The sequence below is a fragment of the Papilio xuthus genome, unplaced genomic scaffold, assembly GCF_000836235.2.
Source record: "Papilio xuthus unplaced genomic scaffold, Pxut_1.1 DF827542.1, whole genome shotgun sequence".
Lineage (NCBI taxonomy): Eukaryota > Metazoa > Arthropoda > Insecta > Lepidoptera > Papilionidae > Papilio > Papilio xuthus.
In genome coordinates this window covers 5,361,878-5,378,445 of record NW_013531107.1, presented here as the reverse complement: position 1 = coordinate 5,378,445, position 16,568 = coordinate 5,361,878, and the positions used below count along the sequence as shown (strand labels likewise).

The 16,568-nt window shown below is 32.0% G+C and overlaps 1 protein-coding gene across 1 annotated transcript in view; it reads left to right on the top strand.

The window, feature by feature from the left end:
• Cht7 (chitinase 7) overlaps positions 1-16,568 on the top strand; it is a 61,656-nt gene that overhangs the window by 24,352 nt on the left and 20,736 nt on the right. The window contains exons 2-4 of the mRNA XM_013313966.1: positions 12,855-12,933; positions 13,516-13,718; positions 15,314-15,551. Of these exons, the coding sequence (XP_013169420.1) occupies positions 12,855-12,933; positions 13,516-13,718; positions 15,314-15,551 (520 nt within the window). The remainder of the gene's footprint in view (positions 1-12,854; positions 12,934-13,515; positions 13,719-15,313; positions 15,552-16,568) is intronic.

The following is a 16,568-nucleotide window of genomic DNA, read 5'->3' as shown; positions in this document are numbered from 1 at the left end:
AAGTATTGACTTAATATTAGTCAGTTTCTTTTTTTATTTAATTCTTGATGATTTAAATCTATAGATGTCAATTCTCCGAAGATAATAAAAAAAAAATTGGTTTGATTTCCAATCAACATTTTAATACTTATAATTTTAATTAGAAAAAAAGGTATGCATAATCGCAAGTCACCCAGTGTGTCTCTACATTGAGAGCAAATGAATTGACACGCGGAAGTATTGCGAGGTATTATTATGTTGGTATAAAGCTGGTTTCCATGCGGTTGATTAATGTCAGGTTATATATGAACAGTTGCCATGGCCTTATAGTTATTTAAAAAAAAAAATGTTCCATTAACGAATTTCGGTGTTTTGTAAGACAAATTGTAAAGGATACAAGATCAAATTAGTCGTAAAATATTTAAAATAAATAATCCAATCGCCAGAATACTGGAAAAGGATATGAGTTTTTTTTTATAAATGTTTTTTGAACATACATTTTCGATTTTCAACTGTTTTATAAAAATAATAAACATGTTTAACCGTGGGTGTCTCAGACCAAAATCTTTGTATAAAACATATCGTCAACCTTATTTTAACAAAATAAAGATAACATACGTTTTAAACGGAGATTTTGGATTCATAAACCCACGATAAATAGTTTGCTGCCGAGATTGAAATGTACGTTTCCAATAAATGTAAAAAAATATATGCAACATACAACAAAATTGCGTATAAAAGTGTAAAAAGACCAAGGCCCGACTCCTCCAAAGAACATTCGCGTTGACATTATGTATGGACAGTGCCGCCATCTTGCGTCAGCTGATTAATGTAGGTATTGTAACTTTCAATTTACAAATTGCAATCATTTCTTATTGATCATGAGATATCCATTTGTAAGATAAATTTACCGTTTTCGATTTAAAATATGACGGTTTTCAAATTGGACTAAATGTATTCACAATATAAATGAGGAATTAAGAAATTATTCATTATGGTTAGCATAAAGAATCCATAGTACATAAGAAGATTTTTTTTTTCATTTTTATAGTTACTCAGAAGTATATAATATTTAAATAATTTATTACTTCGCAAAGCAACCAAATATTTAACTGAAAAGGTACAGATATAAGTTGAAAATTTCGTTAAAATTTTATGCAGACCATGGAATTTAGAATATTGAATAAATTTTCGAGTAAGTTACGGTCCGCTACTAAAAGGTTTGTTAAAAATTCTCTAAACGTTTCAATAGATTTAAATTTTGTAATTTGTGAACATTCCTTTTAATAGTCTGCAGGTCAACGACCTAGCAGATCCTTGTAACAATTGCATTTCAACGTGTTTCTTATTAAAAAAAAAATATAGATAAAGAACCAACTAAAATTAAATTTAAAACTATTAATTTACTCATTATAATATAATACTATTTTATAATGGAAATTATTTAAAATGGTTAAAATATTTAGTAATTAAAAATGAAACGTTGTATATTTTAAGACCCGTACACACTAGCTTCAAAAACAATTGCACTAAACCATAAGTTTCCATTTTCAAAACACGTCTATATACTCTTATCCCTCTCATTCTGTTCGATAAGAAAAGGGATAGCAATATTTTTGTCAGATACATCTAATTAAACAAATGACTAACGAATCGTTACACATGTTTGCGACATTACTAGACCACTTTCCACGCATCAAACGTTAATAGCTAATATTCAGGTCATTGGAGACGCTTACAAAAGATGTATTTAACTTTGTATTGATCTGTCAATTGCACAGCTCTTGTCAGACTGAATTAATAACAACGTAATTGACATTTGGGGCAAATGCTTTTAGACATTCTAATTAGATGATTAAATTTATTTGTTGGCGAGAAATATGACGTACTTACTTATTATTATATTGAAACCTTTATCTTTTTAAACTGATTAGAAATCTTGTAGATTTTGAGTGTCAGTTCAAAATGCGTTGCGAAAATTTAGGACTTTTTTGCTTTCTTCGTTTACGTAGCCTAAACTATAGGACTTACATAAAAATGATGTATTAACGAATTATAGTTCCTTAAATTTAAAAATAAAACGCATAGATATCACTGGATTGTATGGAGGAAAATTTTGAAGCTTACGTTGTAAAACAAATTATTTTGTTAGTGTTTTTAAATTCGTGTTTCAGGCAAATTTAGAATCAATATTTATGTGATTAAGTGCCATTTTTGTATAATGTTTGTTTTCCCTATTCCTTCCAAGTCAACTTGAATAAGACATTGCGTCTTGCTGCAATCCAATGCAGTATGCGAGATAGTTACATAATTCTAGTGGAGTCAATACACACAACTTTTACTTTTATATAAAAACCCTATCGTAGATTCTCAAGTCTTATGTTAAAATAGTTAACATAGTTTTAAGTTCGTAGTCCTTCCACATTGTAAGTTCCATTGCTGAAACACATTGTTGGAGAAACAGACATATGGATATGTTTTTATACAGTTACTAGCGGACCCGACAGACGTTGTCCTGTCTAGACGTCTTTAATTTGAATAAATTAATATGAAGTTAATATTTGATGAAAATTGTGAATCTAAACCATTCCCAGATCCCCTTGAACACACACAAAAAATTTCATCAAAATCGGTCCAGTCGTTTGAGAGAAGTTCAGTGACATACATACTCACAGAAGAATTATATATATAAATGTAATCAAATAAGAGGTTGACGTCTAAAGATTTTGATAGTTCAAGTATTAATGTATTCTTTATTTCTTTGCAGGTATGTTGGTGTAATAAAAACAATTTGAAGATAGTTGAAGTACAGAAAGTAGAACTTTTCAAAAGAGACGATGTACAAGTGTTGTAAGATTACAAAAGAAATATTTTCCAACAAGTCCTGGTCTATTGGAAACCATAAATATTGTATTTGAGCTTTAACTTCGGTTAGGTTTAAAATCGAAATAAAAAGGTTAAAGGTGAACTTCAAAAGCGTAAGAATAAATCTTGGATTAAGATACTCAATTCTAAAATGTATGATAATAACTTTAGAACTAAAACTTTCATCGAAAACCGTTAATGGGAATATAACCAGCTAACGAAACAATAAATTTCAATTCTAAACTTTCGTTGAGAGAAAAGCTCTGAGCTTTAATAAACCGTTCGGCGAACAGTAATAATTCTCACAACCGATCTCTGGAGTGTACTCCAACATTTTCACAAAAAGATTTAAAACACAAGCTGCTTCGTTCAGTAACTCTTAAATTTTCCGAACACGTCCCGCTTATAAATCTTACAAACTCGTTATAGATTATAACGTAAGTTTGGTTACTTTAAATGGACCAAATTACAAAATTTCGATTCGAAATCGACGTTTAAACTAAAACAGTATTACCGTTGCTTTCTAAGTTAATCTCTGTATAAAATATACCGTCATCCTTGTCTATCTACGTTGACAAAACAGAGATAACGATATGTTTTGAACAGGGATTTTGGTCTCGTAAACCCACGGTAAGTTACTTGATATTATTTAGTATCAAATCTCAATACTCTTCCGATATTCGTCAACTGTTCGTAACTAGAGTTAGACAAAGCTTGAGGGATGAATTCAATTTTGAATTTGACCATCATCTTTAATCTAAAATCCATTAAAATCTGTCCTGAATAATGAACATTCTTTATTTGCAAAGAAAATAAGTAATCAAGCTTAATTTTAAACCTACTACGTAAGAATTTCAATAGGCATGGGCATGATGGAAGGTCAGAATATAACCATCTTTATTGACTCTTGTTTAACTATAAATAAAGGCGTAGTTTAAATAATCTACATTAACTATGTTTCAATGAACTCCATAAAAGTAAAGAACTAAGTAAAAAGGAGGTCATACGCGTAACTCGTCCGTGTAGATTCAACGTCTTAATAAGAAAACTATTCACATATTTTATGTTTTAAGTGATAGGCGAAAGAGTATAGAATTTATTTGTCATGTTGTTTTATTTTTGCTATTTTAACTTAATGTACTATTAAAAGTTTCTTCTTGAAGTTCTTTTCTTGCATTAAAATATGATTTTTTTAAACTAAATAATAAATATATGGACATTATAAACATACAAAATGACTGCAAATAAGCTTCCTTATCTGTTCTACCTCATTTTTTATTTTAATACAAATTTATTGATTATTATAGCTATTTGTTTAGTTAAAGTTAAAAAAAACTATCGGTGTTTTAATTTTATATGTAAATTTAATTTTATACTAAAATATTATAATAGTCCACATTTTAATAGTCTCAGAACCTTAAATATGGTTAAAATGATCTCGCAAAGTGCTTATTTATATTCAAATATAATGACTACTATTTTTTCCTTAAGATAAAAGGAATAAATAAAATACTATAGTTTGTAATATTCCGCTTCCGTTTATAACTTGGACCACACACATTACAACTGCGTGTCGGAATTCACTATGCTCTAATTCCTGCAATTGTAGCACTTATCAATTTCTAAGAAAATATTTGAAATACCAACACTGACCAGATTTTATCTGTTTATTAAGCGTTAAACTGCTTTTCCGTGTTACTTTGTGATACCAACATTTAAAAATAATTTAAAAAAAACATTGGAGTGAAAAAATATTTAGTAGAGCAAATGACACTGAAAATCTACATAAGTTTGTGGGGTGATCTGACTAAAGCTCGAAATTCTAATTTTCTTTGTAATTATTCTTTGTAGGTTATTTTTTTTTGTATAATTATTTGGTATATTCATACCAAGAAATTACTATTACAAACTACCTACAAAAAATCTTTACCTAAATATAAACAGTACTAATTTATGTTTATTTGGTATTCTTAGGTCGACTTAAAGAGATGTGACAACACTAATATCGATATCTTTCTTTCGCAAAACATTTTTGTGCCATAACAATTCCATGAAATTCCTATCTAATCGTTTAAGATAGTGAATCAAATAGTATATTCTTGACAATGTAGCAATTTTTCCACAAGATTACTTTTAATGTGTACTAATAAAATACATGGGAATGTTTGTATCAACCGCTGCTTGGATCTCGCTGAATTCTGGCATAGATATAAAATATATTCTTTAAGAACATAGGCTGCTAATTCAGATTTGTAAGTTGCGGGTAACAGCTAGTTATAGTTTCATATCAAATTTAAAGCAGAAAATTTAATTTCTTACAAAGAACACAAAGAGTGTTGGTATCGATATACTATAAGCATTGTATCAGTACTTCACTACAACATCGTCTAGAGCTACTGAGCTCAAAAAAACGGTGCATAGGAAATTCATTGCCGCTGGCGTTTTCCAACCAAATGTAGTTTTTGCTCTTCGGTCGCATTCAAGTCCGGACAGATTCTTTGCTAATGAAATTTTTAACGAGCTCCTGGCTTCCGGTGAATTTTCCAAGTGATTTATGCAAATAGCGCATAGAAGGTCTTGTGGTCTCAAAATGTAATGTGAACCTAGAAACTAGAAGTACTACTAGTGAAACTAGAGTTTTAAAATATTTATGTAACTTTTACTTCGGTAACTTTATATTTGTTTCTATAAGAGAAAGAAGTCAAAGAGGAAGTTTATAAGTTGTTAAAAATGCACAATGCTACTCATAGAACTCTGGACGTACAGATTAATTGCACACTATGTTTTTTATATAAAATATTAGCAGATTTCTTTGTAAATTTACTAATATTTCTTTTACCATTCCAACTAAGCTAAGCTTGTGCTAGGATATGGTTTACGACAATAGTCGAATGGTGGGGTTCGAACTCCCGACCTCGTGATCGGAAATGCGTAACCTTAACCATTAGGTTATTGGCGCTTAATATATATGTGATGTGGGACATTTAACAGAGAGACAGGCTTATAAGAGAATTCATCATCATCATCAGCTTACTATACTATACTTAGGGGCTCGGAGCCTACTAAAGAAAAGAGAATTGAGATTGAGTAGGATAAGAGAATTGGTACTTCATAATTAAAGTTAATCGACAAAACAAGTTGACTAAACCATACACGATAAGGTTAGTTCACACTGGTCTTCTAGATTGATGAGACCAAAATCTAACCTAAAATAGTTTAATTAGTTTGTGAATTAAACTGAAATTCATTTAACAACTTCATGTAAATTGTATTATTTGCATAATTGAATATTAGTGCAAAGGTTTAGTTACTTGGAAAGTAGTTGAGAGTTCATGAGATGATTACACGAATATGATCGCAGCTGCGCAGGTGAAAATGCAAACTATATTATCCCATTGCACTGCAGACTGAAGACTTACAATTGCAAAGAAAAATGATATTAAAATGCTATACAATTAGATTCAAAATTGCATACGGGATTTAATACTATAGTTGAATTAACATTAATATTCTGTAGAATAATCGTATTAATATGTCTCTTGTAATCTTAAATAGTTTGAACTAAATGTTATTATACGTTACCTAAGTACGAGAAATTCATAACGTTAAGGAGAAAATTACAATAGGTCTGTACATAAGTCAAACTTTTGTTAATATTATCATATTATCTTTATCAATTCGTCTGTATGTTCTTTTTTATGTGTGTTACCGCGTACCGCCCCTGGTGCTCCGATTTTGAAATTTTTTTTTGATCGAAAGGTATTGCTTGCTGATGGGTCCCATTTTTTTATTTATTGTTAAACTGGAACTTGACGTTTATTAGATTTTGAGTTTAAGTTGAAAATGCGTGACGAAAATTTAGGACATGTGTGTTACCGCGTACCGCCCCTGGTGCTCCGATTTTGAATTTTTTTTTGATGGAAAGGTTTTGCTTGAAAGGTGGGTCCCATTTTTTATTAATTTTTAAACTGACTTGAAGTTTAGTAGATTTTGAGTTTAAGTTGAAAATGCGTGACGAAACCTTTTTTGTTTTCTTCGTCTAAGTAGCTTAAACTATAGGACCTACATAAAAATGATGTATGAACGAATTGTAGCTCTTTAAATTATAGTTTTTTTTTCAAAGTAATTATTTTTCTAGTTTCCAGTTTTAGAAGTAAGGAAAACCAAGGAAAAAAGTTAATGATCAGTAATTTATCACAAGCAGTAAATAGCTTTCCTTTAACCAGGAACATGGTTAATGATTGATCGAAGAGAGACGTTATTTTCAATGATAAAAACATTTCACACGGTCCGACTTTTCATAGTAACTTAAGAAAAAATTTTAATGCACAATATTTTATTTGAAATAATTTTATAATTTATAGTAAGAATATAACAAATTTCCATACAATTTTACTATCAAAAATACAGTTGGATACTGCTTGAAAGACGTGTTTTAACCACCATAACACCAAAACTGCTTTCGTTTCGCATTTCGAAAACTTATGTATAATCACATTTCTGTATGTACCTATGTATAATCCTACGTATCCTATGTATATACCTATGTATAATCATGATTTACGGTAATATCACTACGCGATAAATGGGTTGATGATGATGATGAATATTTAAGCGAAATTGAAAAAATCTAAGTTTTTTTGGTTAGATTCTATGCGTTTGGTATATAAATGGTTTACATGATTTTACAATGTTTATCCATTAAAGTTATTTCGCTTTAATGGGAGTTGTTTCTCAATGACGTTGATTGAGGTCAGAATATCAACCACGCCCCAAACTTTAAGGTCCAACAACTCGTAATGACATTGTAAACAAGCCACTGAGCTTTTATTTAAATTGTATATATCACGAATATCTTAATTACATTATAATATAGGGCTAATTTAGCAAACTTACTTTCATACTCAGAGTCTTAAAATGGTCACTTAGTGTAGATTTTATAAGAAAAGTCTGAGGAACGGTAAGTTTCCACCATTTTTAGACGCGATGTTGAAATTTTCCTTAAATGTAGCTTTGTCCATTCATAGAAATTATTCTTTAAGGTCTATTCCAAAGCAGTTTGTGACCTTATGGTGAATATCATAGAGTAAATCGTCACAGAGTACGTCAAATATTAATCCAGATTAAAAACATTGTTTAGGTATAAAACTCAAATGATTGTGTCCTTTCGAATTTTCTGGGAACACTTTTAACTTATGCTTCCATGTTATGTTGTCGATATTGTGTTTCTAGATTCTGATACTTGATTTAAAAAAATATATTAATTAAGATTCCTGAGTTAAATTAAAGATTAATGAATTACAGAGGGTTTTTTTCGTAAAGTCTATAAGACCATACACAAAGTACCAAATCAGAAAGCGTGGTGTTCACGATTTTTACCTAACGTATCTTAAGCATCTAATATGTAAAACTTTTGCACGCTACCTGAATTAATATTAAAATAACACGTAGCTTTGTATCCATATTTAATTTCAAACAGAATATTTAAATCACAAAAAAAATTATAAAATATTTTTATGACATCTCTGTACTGTATTTACTCTATGCAGTATAGTTTTTGCGCCCGCTCCCTTTCCTTTCATTTGGCCTTGCGGCGGCGCGGCGCATGCGTGATACAATATTGTTAACTTTAACGCGAACGCTTACGTTCTGCTTAACCGGACGGTAGACTGTAACACGAGGTTAATGATTTTTTTTATAATTACTAAGGTTATATGCGTTTCTACACACGGCTGTTCGTTTTACGCAAACGCACACATTTAAAATGCGTAATAGAGTCAAAATTGTTAAAATATTCTTATTTACATATAATTCTTGAGCAATCAATGTATTAAGTAAGAAAGTTACTGAATAATTATAGTTATTAAGCAATTTAATATTAAGGTTTTTATTAATCATCATCAGCTCACTATACGTCCCCACCGAGGGGCGCGAAGTCTACCCTAAGTTAAGAGTGACTAGGTCATAGTCAACCACGCTGGCCAAGTGCAGGTTGGATCACGATGTTTTTCCTTCACCGTAAGAACGTCGGATAGATGTACATATGTAATACGACTTAGGGTCCTTCAAGAAGCGAGCCTATCACCACCTCAAAGGCCGGCAACGCATCTGCGGTTTCTCTGGTATTGCTGATGGGCGTCGTTGAACACTTCGGTGTTCCCGCTGCTCGTTTGCCCCCTTCTGTTATAAAAAAAAAATCGGAAATCGAAAAACACATGGCGGGATTCGAACCCAAGACCTGCAGATTGCAAGTCATGGGCTTGACTCCTGACCCACCGACGCTCGCCGAGGTTTTTATTAAATTTATACATACATATCTTGAATGAAGAAACAAAATGCTTTCTTTAAACGCTTTGTAACTATACATAAAGACTGAAAGTAATCTACTTATATGTCCACTTGCGATCCTTTATCATTTCACTCTCAGTGCCCATTATTCTTATAAAATTTATATCAAAAGTGTTGCTAGGTTAGAAAATATAGCAATATTTTTTTCTACCGAATGAAAGACATCATTCTTACAAATGATTACAAACTATATATAATGTAAATTGTATGTTATTCATATAAAAACAAAGCATTGACTCAGTTATAGCTGTTATTCAGAAAAGTTCGTTTTCAACATGGAGTCTCATTAAAAGCAGTCGGCCTTCTGTATCGAAATGCGACAGCGAACGAGGAAACAAAATATAGTTCATATCCTTTCAGAAAGTCGAATAAATGATGACGAACTTTAAAAAATTTTGTATCATAAATCGTCTAAATATAAGACACAATAATAATATGTTTTGAATATTGAATCCTTTGAAACACAAAACTATGAATTTCAGGCATTATTTTTAAATTTAAGCGCATTTCTACAGTGGTATACATACTATTAACATTAATCGAACTTCAAAAGTTTCAGTTTAAGCTTCTCTCTTAACTTTAAAGAACTCTTTTCTTCTTGGCTTTAAAGCAGTGGTTCCCAAACTTATTTTGTCTACTGCCCACTTTAAGAATAAATATTTTTAACGCCCTTTTAACCACGTCACCTTCCCCTTCACCCCCATATTTTCACATATTTAAAAAACACTATAACTTCAAATTAAATTAATTAATTATTGTGACCTATATATGTATATTAACGGAAAATTCTAAACGAAACTTTTACTATAACCCGCAACTTGAAACCAGCAGCGCCCACAAGGGGGCGTTATCGCCCACTTTGGGAAAGACTGCTTTAAAGAAAGTAATTTCCTAGAATAAAACAAAGAAAAATTGTGATAAAATTGATTTAAAGGTCCATTGCCTAATTGTCTAAAAAATCTATTAAAAATTCCCTCGTATATTTTTAATATCAAAAAGAAGGCGAATGCTTTCACTATTTTAATTACTTTTTTTTGTTATCTCAACCGGCCTATTGTAGCGGCAGCGTAGTGATTTTAAATTAAAATCGCCAGCGGCTTTGTCCTTATTTACCACAACGTGATATTAAGACCACTAGACTCACAATCCTACGATATAAACATTGAATATTGCTTCTACTATATTAGTAATTTACATATAAATTAATTTAAAAACTAGCAATTGCCCTCGTCTCCATCCCCGTAGAATTAAAAAATAAAACTTTAGTAGTATATGTCTCCTTTCAGACTATGTTTTACATCTATGCCAAATTTCATCAAAATCCATGCAGCATTTCCGTAGATAACTTCAAACAAACATCCATATAAACCAGTGGTTCCCAAACTTATTTTGTCTACTGCCCACTTTGAAAAAAAAAACATTTTTTAGCGCCCCCCTTATTTTCACATATTTAAAAACCACTGTAACTTTAAATTAAATTAATTAATTATTGTGACCTATATATGTATATTAACGGAGAATTCTAATTGAAACTTTTACTATAACCCGCAACTTGAGACCTGCAGCGCCCACAAGGGGGCGTTATCGCCCACTTTGGGAAAGACTGATCTAAATATTCGTATTCATAATATTAGTAAGGTTATTATTATTTTATTCTAACTATCCACGGAATTAAATTTATTTTACATTAAATAAAAATTACAAAAAGCAACACTAAGTACAAAATATTCATCATATCATCATGTATAATATCAAACAATCAGCAGTGGCTTGCGAGTACTCCGCAGTGCCCACTAAAAACATCCGCATAGCAAAGGACAGCCGCAATGGACATATAAATTTTCAACTCACGGAAATGACTTCCACATCATAAATTCCCTCGTAAAATATTTTATACGGTTATTTCAACATTAAAAGCGGAGCTATCATGAATGTATTGGAAATATTGACTTGAACATTTAAAACGTTATCATAGCAACACCAGGCAAATAAATTAATTGCTTAATTTAAAAAGCTCGGTCTAAGTTTTACGAGAGCTTTCTGCAGTGTTATGCAGCTTTCGTCGTCGTTGGAACGTATTTGAAATTCATGAAATTTTTATAATTCGAGTCGCAGTTTCGAAATAAAATTGAAGCTTAATGAAATATTTAATTGGACGAATATTTACTATTCATATAAAATTGATTGGTCAACTATCATATTCAATTTATTATGTATACGTTTGGGAATATATCGAACCGAAATAAAATTATGTACAGTTTTACTGTGAATTTCCCCAACTGTAAGACTTGTATAGAATCATAATCGTTGTTTTCTTTGTACGAGAAGACGAAGACAGATTATAATATTTCGAAGAACAGATCATAATGCTTCCAAAGATTAAAAATACAAAGAAAAATTTCAATAATTTCACTTTCTCATCTGAATCCATGTAAAATTTACGGAAAACAGAAATAAAAATTCGACTCAAATGAACATATCTCTTAATCCTCGGAGCTGGAAAATGGAGTTCGTTAAATCTTCTGCAAATCGTTTTTATATTTTGCTTTTTAATAAACCGCTTATTTACTACTTAGAATATCGAAGGTGCAGTGGATTGAGAGATTCTGGGTTCTGTCCATACACTAATACATTTATCTTGAATCGTGCTTACCATGAAGGAAAACATTAAACCTTCATATATTTTGAAAGAAATTCATGTATAGTCAATCTAACCATACTGGCTCAGCATGGTCTATTAACCCCTAACAACGTTTAAGTTATAAGAGGTTATAGTTTGAAATTAAAAACAATTGTTAAGAATTTAAATAATCTTAAGCATAATTACCTTTTATAATAGACACCATGAATCTATATGTCCGTTCAGCACAGATCACACCAAGGTTAGAAGTGACACCAGAAAACTGCTAAAGAAGGAGAGCGTTTCCAAAAACTATAAACAATCGTATTACCATAGACTACGAGATTGCCATTGATTTTGCACAGATTATAAATTCAACATAGGTCCCTTGGTTGAGACGTATGGGAGTTGACGACGTTTATTATCTTAAAAGGAATATATCACCTAAATAATAATACCTACGTAATATGTTGTACGGATAAACAAGTTTCATTATCATGCCAACTTTAGTGAATGTTGGGCGACGCATCAGATGAGCCTAAATTATTCATGAGCACACGTCAGGCTTTTGAACGGCAATTTCGTCCTTTCAACGAGACGTTCAGGATACGAAACGTATTTACTTAAATTTACTAAACGATAAAGTTTTAACGATTTTTTAAGTTCTGTGTTCTACAAATATTAATATATTACAGTCCCAAATATTTTTTCCATCTCGATGGCTGGCAATCCACAATCGTATGGTTTGCGCGAAACTTCCTGCTTTGCACAGCAACGTTATGGAATGGTCTGTCCTGGAAGGTATTTCCAAACCGCTACGACTTAAGGTCCTTCAAGAAGCGAGCGTATCACCATCTCAAAGGCCGGCAACGCATGTGCGGTTCCTCTGCTATTGCTGATGTCCTTGAGCGTCGGTGAACACCTCGGTGTTACCGCTGCACGTTTTCCCCCTTCTGTTATAAAAAAAATCTTTACGGATATTGATTTAGTTTTTAAATTGGTTTAATCAAGCACAAAGTAATGTTTTTTTTTCTTGTTCCAGTGGCCGCCAAGATTGGTCAGATGGACGGTCACCGTCCTCCTGATTGTAGCTGTGATAACACCCACCTCAGACTCCACAAGTAAGTTAACGACAATTAAATAATTAATATTTATAAATACTTATATTACTTTATGAGGAGGGATGATGATGATATAAGCAAAAAAGTAATGATATTGAATGTGGATGGCTACAAGGGTAGAGGAAGACCAAAAAAAGTATGGAATGACTGTGTGAAAGAGGATATGCGTAAGAAGGGGGTAGACTCGGATATGACGGCTGATAGAGATGTATGGAGGAGTAGTACATGCTGTGCCGACCCTCGATAGGGATAAGGGCAGGTTGATGATGATGACTTATATTACACAGTGCAATATGCAAAACTTGATGAAGCTTTTATTCATATAAATGCGAATGTTCAGATGGATGTGATGTGGATAGATGGATGGGTGGGCTACACTTATTAAGTTTTTTTATATATCCACGCGGACGGAGTCGCAGGCTACAGCTAGTCTTTGATAAAACAAAGATAAATTGGTTAAATAGTTAAACATTACACTTGAATTAAGGTTAATTGCAAAATTTAAATACATGTCTATAACAACTTGAACTGAAACATTGTACAAATATATTAAAAATGTACCAATCTTCAATTATTCCCCAGATGTACGCAGAAGACTACGCAAACCTAGCAAGGTGTCAACATCTGCTTCAACCAGCATATCAAGGTCTACAGATCAGATGATATCGGCCAGTGTCAACAGACCTAAGATACGTGGTCGACCAATTCTAGCAAGTCGAAAGTCTACTGCAGCTTTAGACAATTCTGTCAGTACTGATGAACATAAGAATAAAGATGGCTACAAGGTCAGTATTATTGTTTGACTTTTATATTTATTTTTATTTAATTGTAGTCCTAATTTAATATAGATTTTATGTCACAAATACATCTGAATTACTTTTATCGATTAAGCCAAAATGATTTCCGATATAGAATGATTAAATTTCCTTCAGTCTTCCTTTAATAAAAGTCGCAGAATTGTCTTGCTAGTATTATAAATGCGAAAGTTTGTATGGATGGACGAATGGATGGATTTGTTTGAAGGTATCTCCGGAACAGCACAATGGATATTGATGAAATTTGGCATAGATGTAGTTCATAGTCTGGATGAAAACGTAGGCTACATGTTAAGTGGTTTTTTTTTTTAATTTTGCACAGATGTGTTCGCGGGCGGCAGCTTAAAAATTATAATCTTATTGTTCCGTTCTCAGGAAATAGTAGCGGGCTTAAATTAACTTTCGGTCACCCGAAAAACTTACTATATGTAAAGATAGAATCATTCAATTTTAAACCTTAATACGAAGCAATACAATACGTATGATAGAACAAACAACGCGGATACGAAGCTTTTCGAATGCAATAAGTTATTAACCTTCAATTATTTGTTTATTCTTTTAGGTTCTTTCTGTTGTATATTAACCACTAAGGATAAAATATGTTACCAGAGTTGTGTGGCAAGGAACTTAAAATGTTAGTGTTTAATTTAATCATCCATTTAACAGCAATGTATTGCATACCATTACCTTTTGAAATCATTCAATATATAAACAAATGTACTTATTAGATGCAATCAACAATATTCGCTTATCTTTATTATTTAAATTATTTTATAAGTATAAGGTCTTTATCTGCAGTATTTTTGATGATAAATTTTATTCCTAAGAGTAATACTCCAATTGTAGGATGTTCAATTTTTAAAACAAAATGAATTGTCGAACAAATCGTCGTTGAACACCTCGGTGTTCCCGCTGCTCGTTTACCCCTTCTGTAATAAAAAAAATCTTACTTCTTACTAGTAAGTGCGAAAGTGTACACGGACGGATGGATGCAATGCATCCTGATGAAATTTGACACAGATATAGAAAATAGTCTGGAAGAACATGCAGGCTACTCATTTTTTTTTTAATTCGGGCAACTCCTATGTAATGCCAATGCTATATAATCCAAAGATATTTAAAAATATTAAGACGGGACATCGTTTTTACATATTATATTTGTATATCTATCTATCTATAACTAATTTTGTACATAGATTTAATAAACTGATATATAAACACGGCTAAACACTCACGTATATACGTCCGGTGGCGGCACCGACTAGTTTCGACCGCGTCCGCGTAAATAATACCAGTACCACTCATCCTGATGAAGGGCCCCCGATGGGCTCGAAACTAGTCGGTGCCGCCACCGGACGTATATACGAGTACGTGAGTGTTTAGGCGTGTTTATATATCAGTTTAATATAGTGTCTCACGAAAGTTTGAATAATTTAATAGGTTTAATAATTTGTTATTTGTATGTTATATGTTTTGATAAGAATTTTCGTGCCAAATATGCCAGTATCGGGTTCGAAAAGATTTTGTTTTTTTTTTTAATTCTACATTTTCTTTGGTTTTTTTAGATCGTCTGCTATTACACAAATTGGTCGCAATATCGTACTAAAATCGGCAAGTACGTGCCCGAAGACATCCAGCCTGATCTTTGTACACACATCATCTTTGCCTTCGGATGGCTGAAGAAGGGAAAACTCAGCTCCTTTGAATCCAATGACGAGACGAAAGATGGAAAGACTGGACTTTACGATAGAATTAACGCTTTGAAGAAAGCTAATCCCAAATTGAAGACATTACTCGCTATTGGTATGTAAGTTTTTTATTACTACAATTTTGTTATCTTTGTTTTAATCAAAGAAAATGAAAGAGATGACGATATGTATTTGTAAAATAAGGCAGTGAAAATTTACTATGTATAATGACTAGCGCCTGGTTTACGTTATGCCAGTACAGTGGGACAGCAGCACTGGCTTGGTTCCATGAGCTTTTACTGGAACTAGTTAATGATTTCATTATGCCTACTGGCATAGACCAGTGCTACTGTCCTATTGTACTCAATAGGACAGTAGCACTGGTCTAGGACCAGAACTTTTACTGTCACCATTTATTGTGTACATTATGCCAGTACAGTAGGACAGTAGCATTGGCCTGGGTCCTTGAGCTTTTACTGGCACCAGTTAATGTTTAGATTATGCCAGATGTATGCCAACGGTGAATTGAGCGCTACTGTGTTACCGTACTGGCGTAAACGAGACATTACCTTTGATTCGTTGTATTCGAATGTATTGTTTTATTACTATTGACAATCAATATTATGAAAGAATACATTTATGTAGCTATCGGGATTCTTCATAAATGCATGAATAATAAATACTTTTGGCATTGTACGTTGCGAGCACAATGATCGCATGGAAGTATTTTTTCCGTACTATTCAAACACTGGCATGTTTCGATGAATAAAAACTCTCTCTGGTTATGTAATTCCAATCGCTTATTTCGCTACGCACTTTATAAGGTTCGATTTGTAGGAAATAGTTTAGTAAACTTGTTTCGAACGTAATTACTGAAAGTACATTTGTATCGTATTCCGGATTTTATCTAACATATAAGTGGCTTAATTTAATTAGCACTTAGTTACATTTTTTATGAATTAATCATTGCTATGTAAAGGTAATTTGTTCTCATTTCAATTTCTCTGCACTAAAAAAAACAATTTCACAATTTATTTGCTATATAATTTAGGCATAACATAGACGCATAGAACGTCGGTTGCATAGTGGTTAAGCATTTGACTTGTAATCTGCAGTTCATGGGCACTAATCC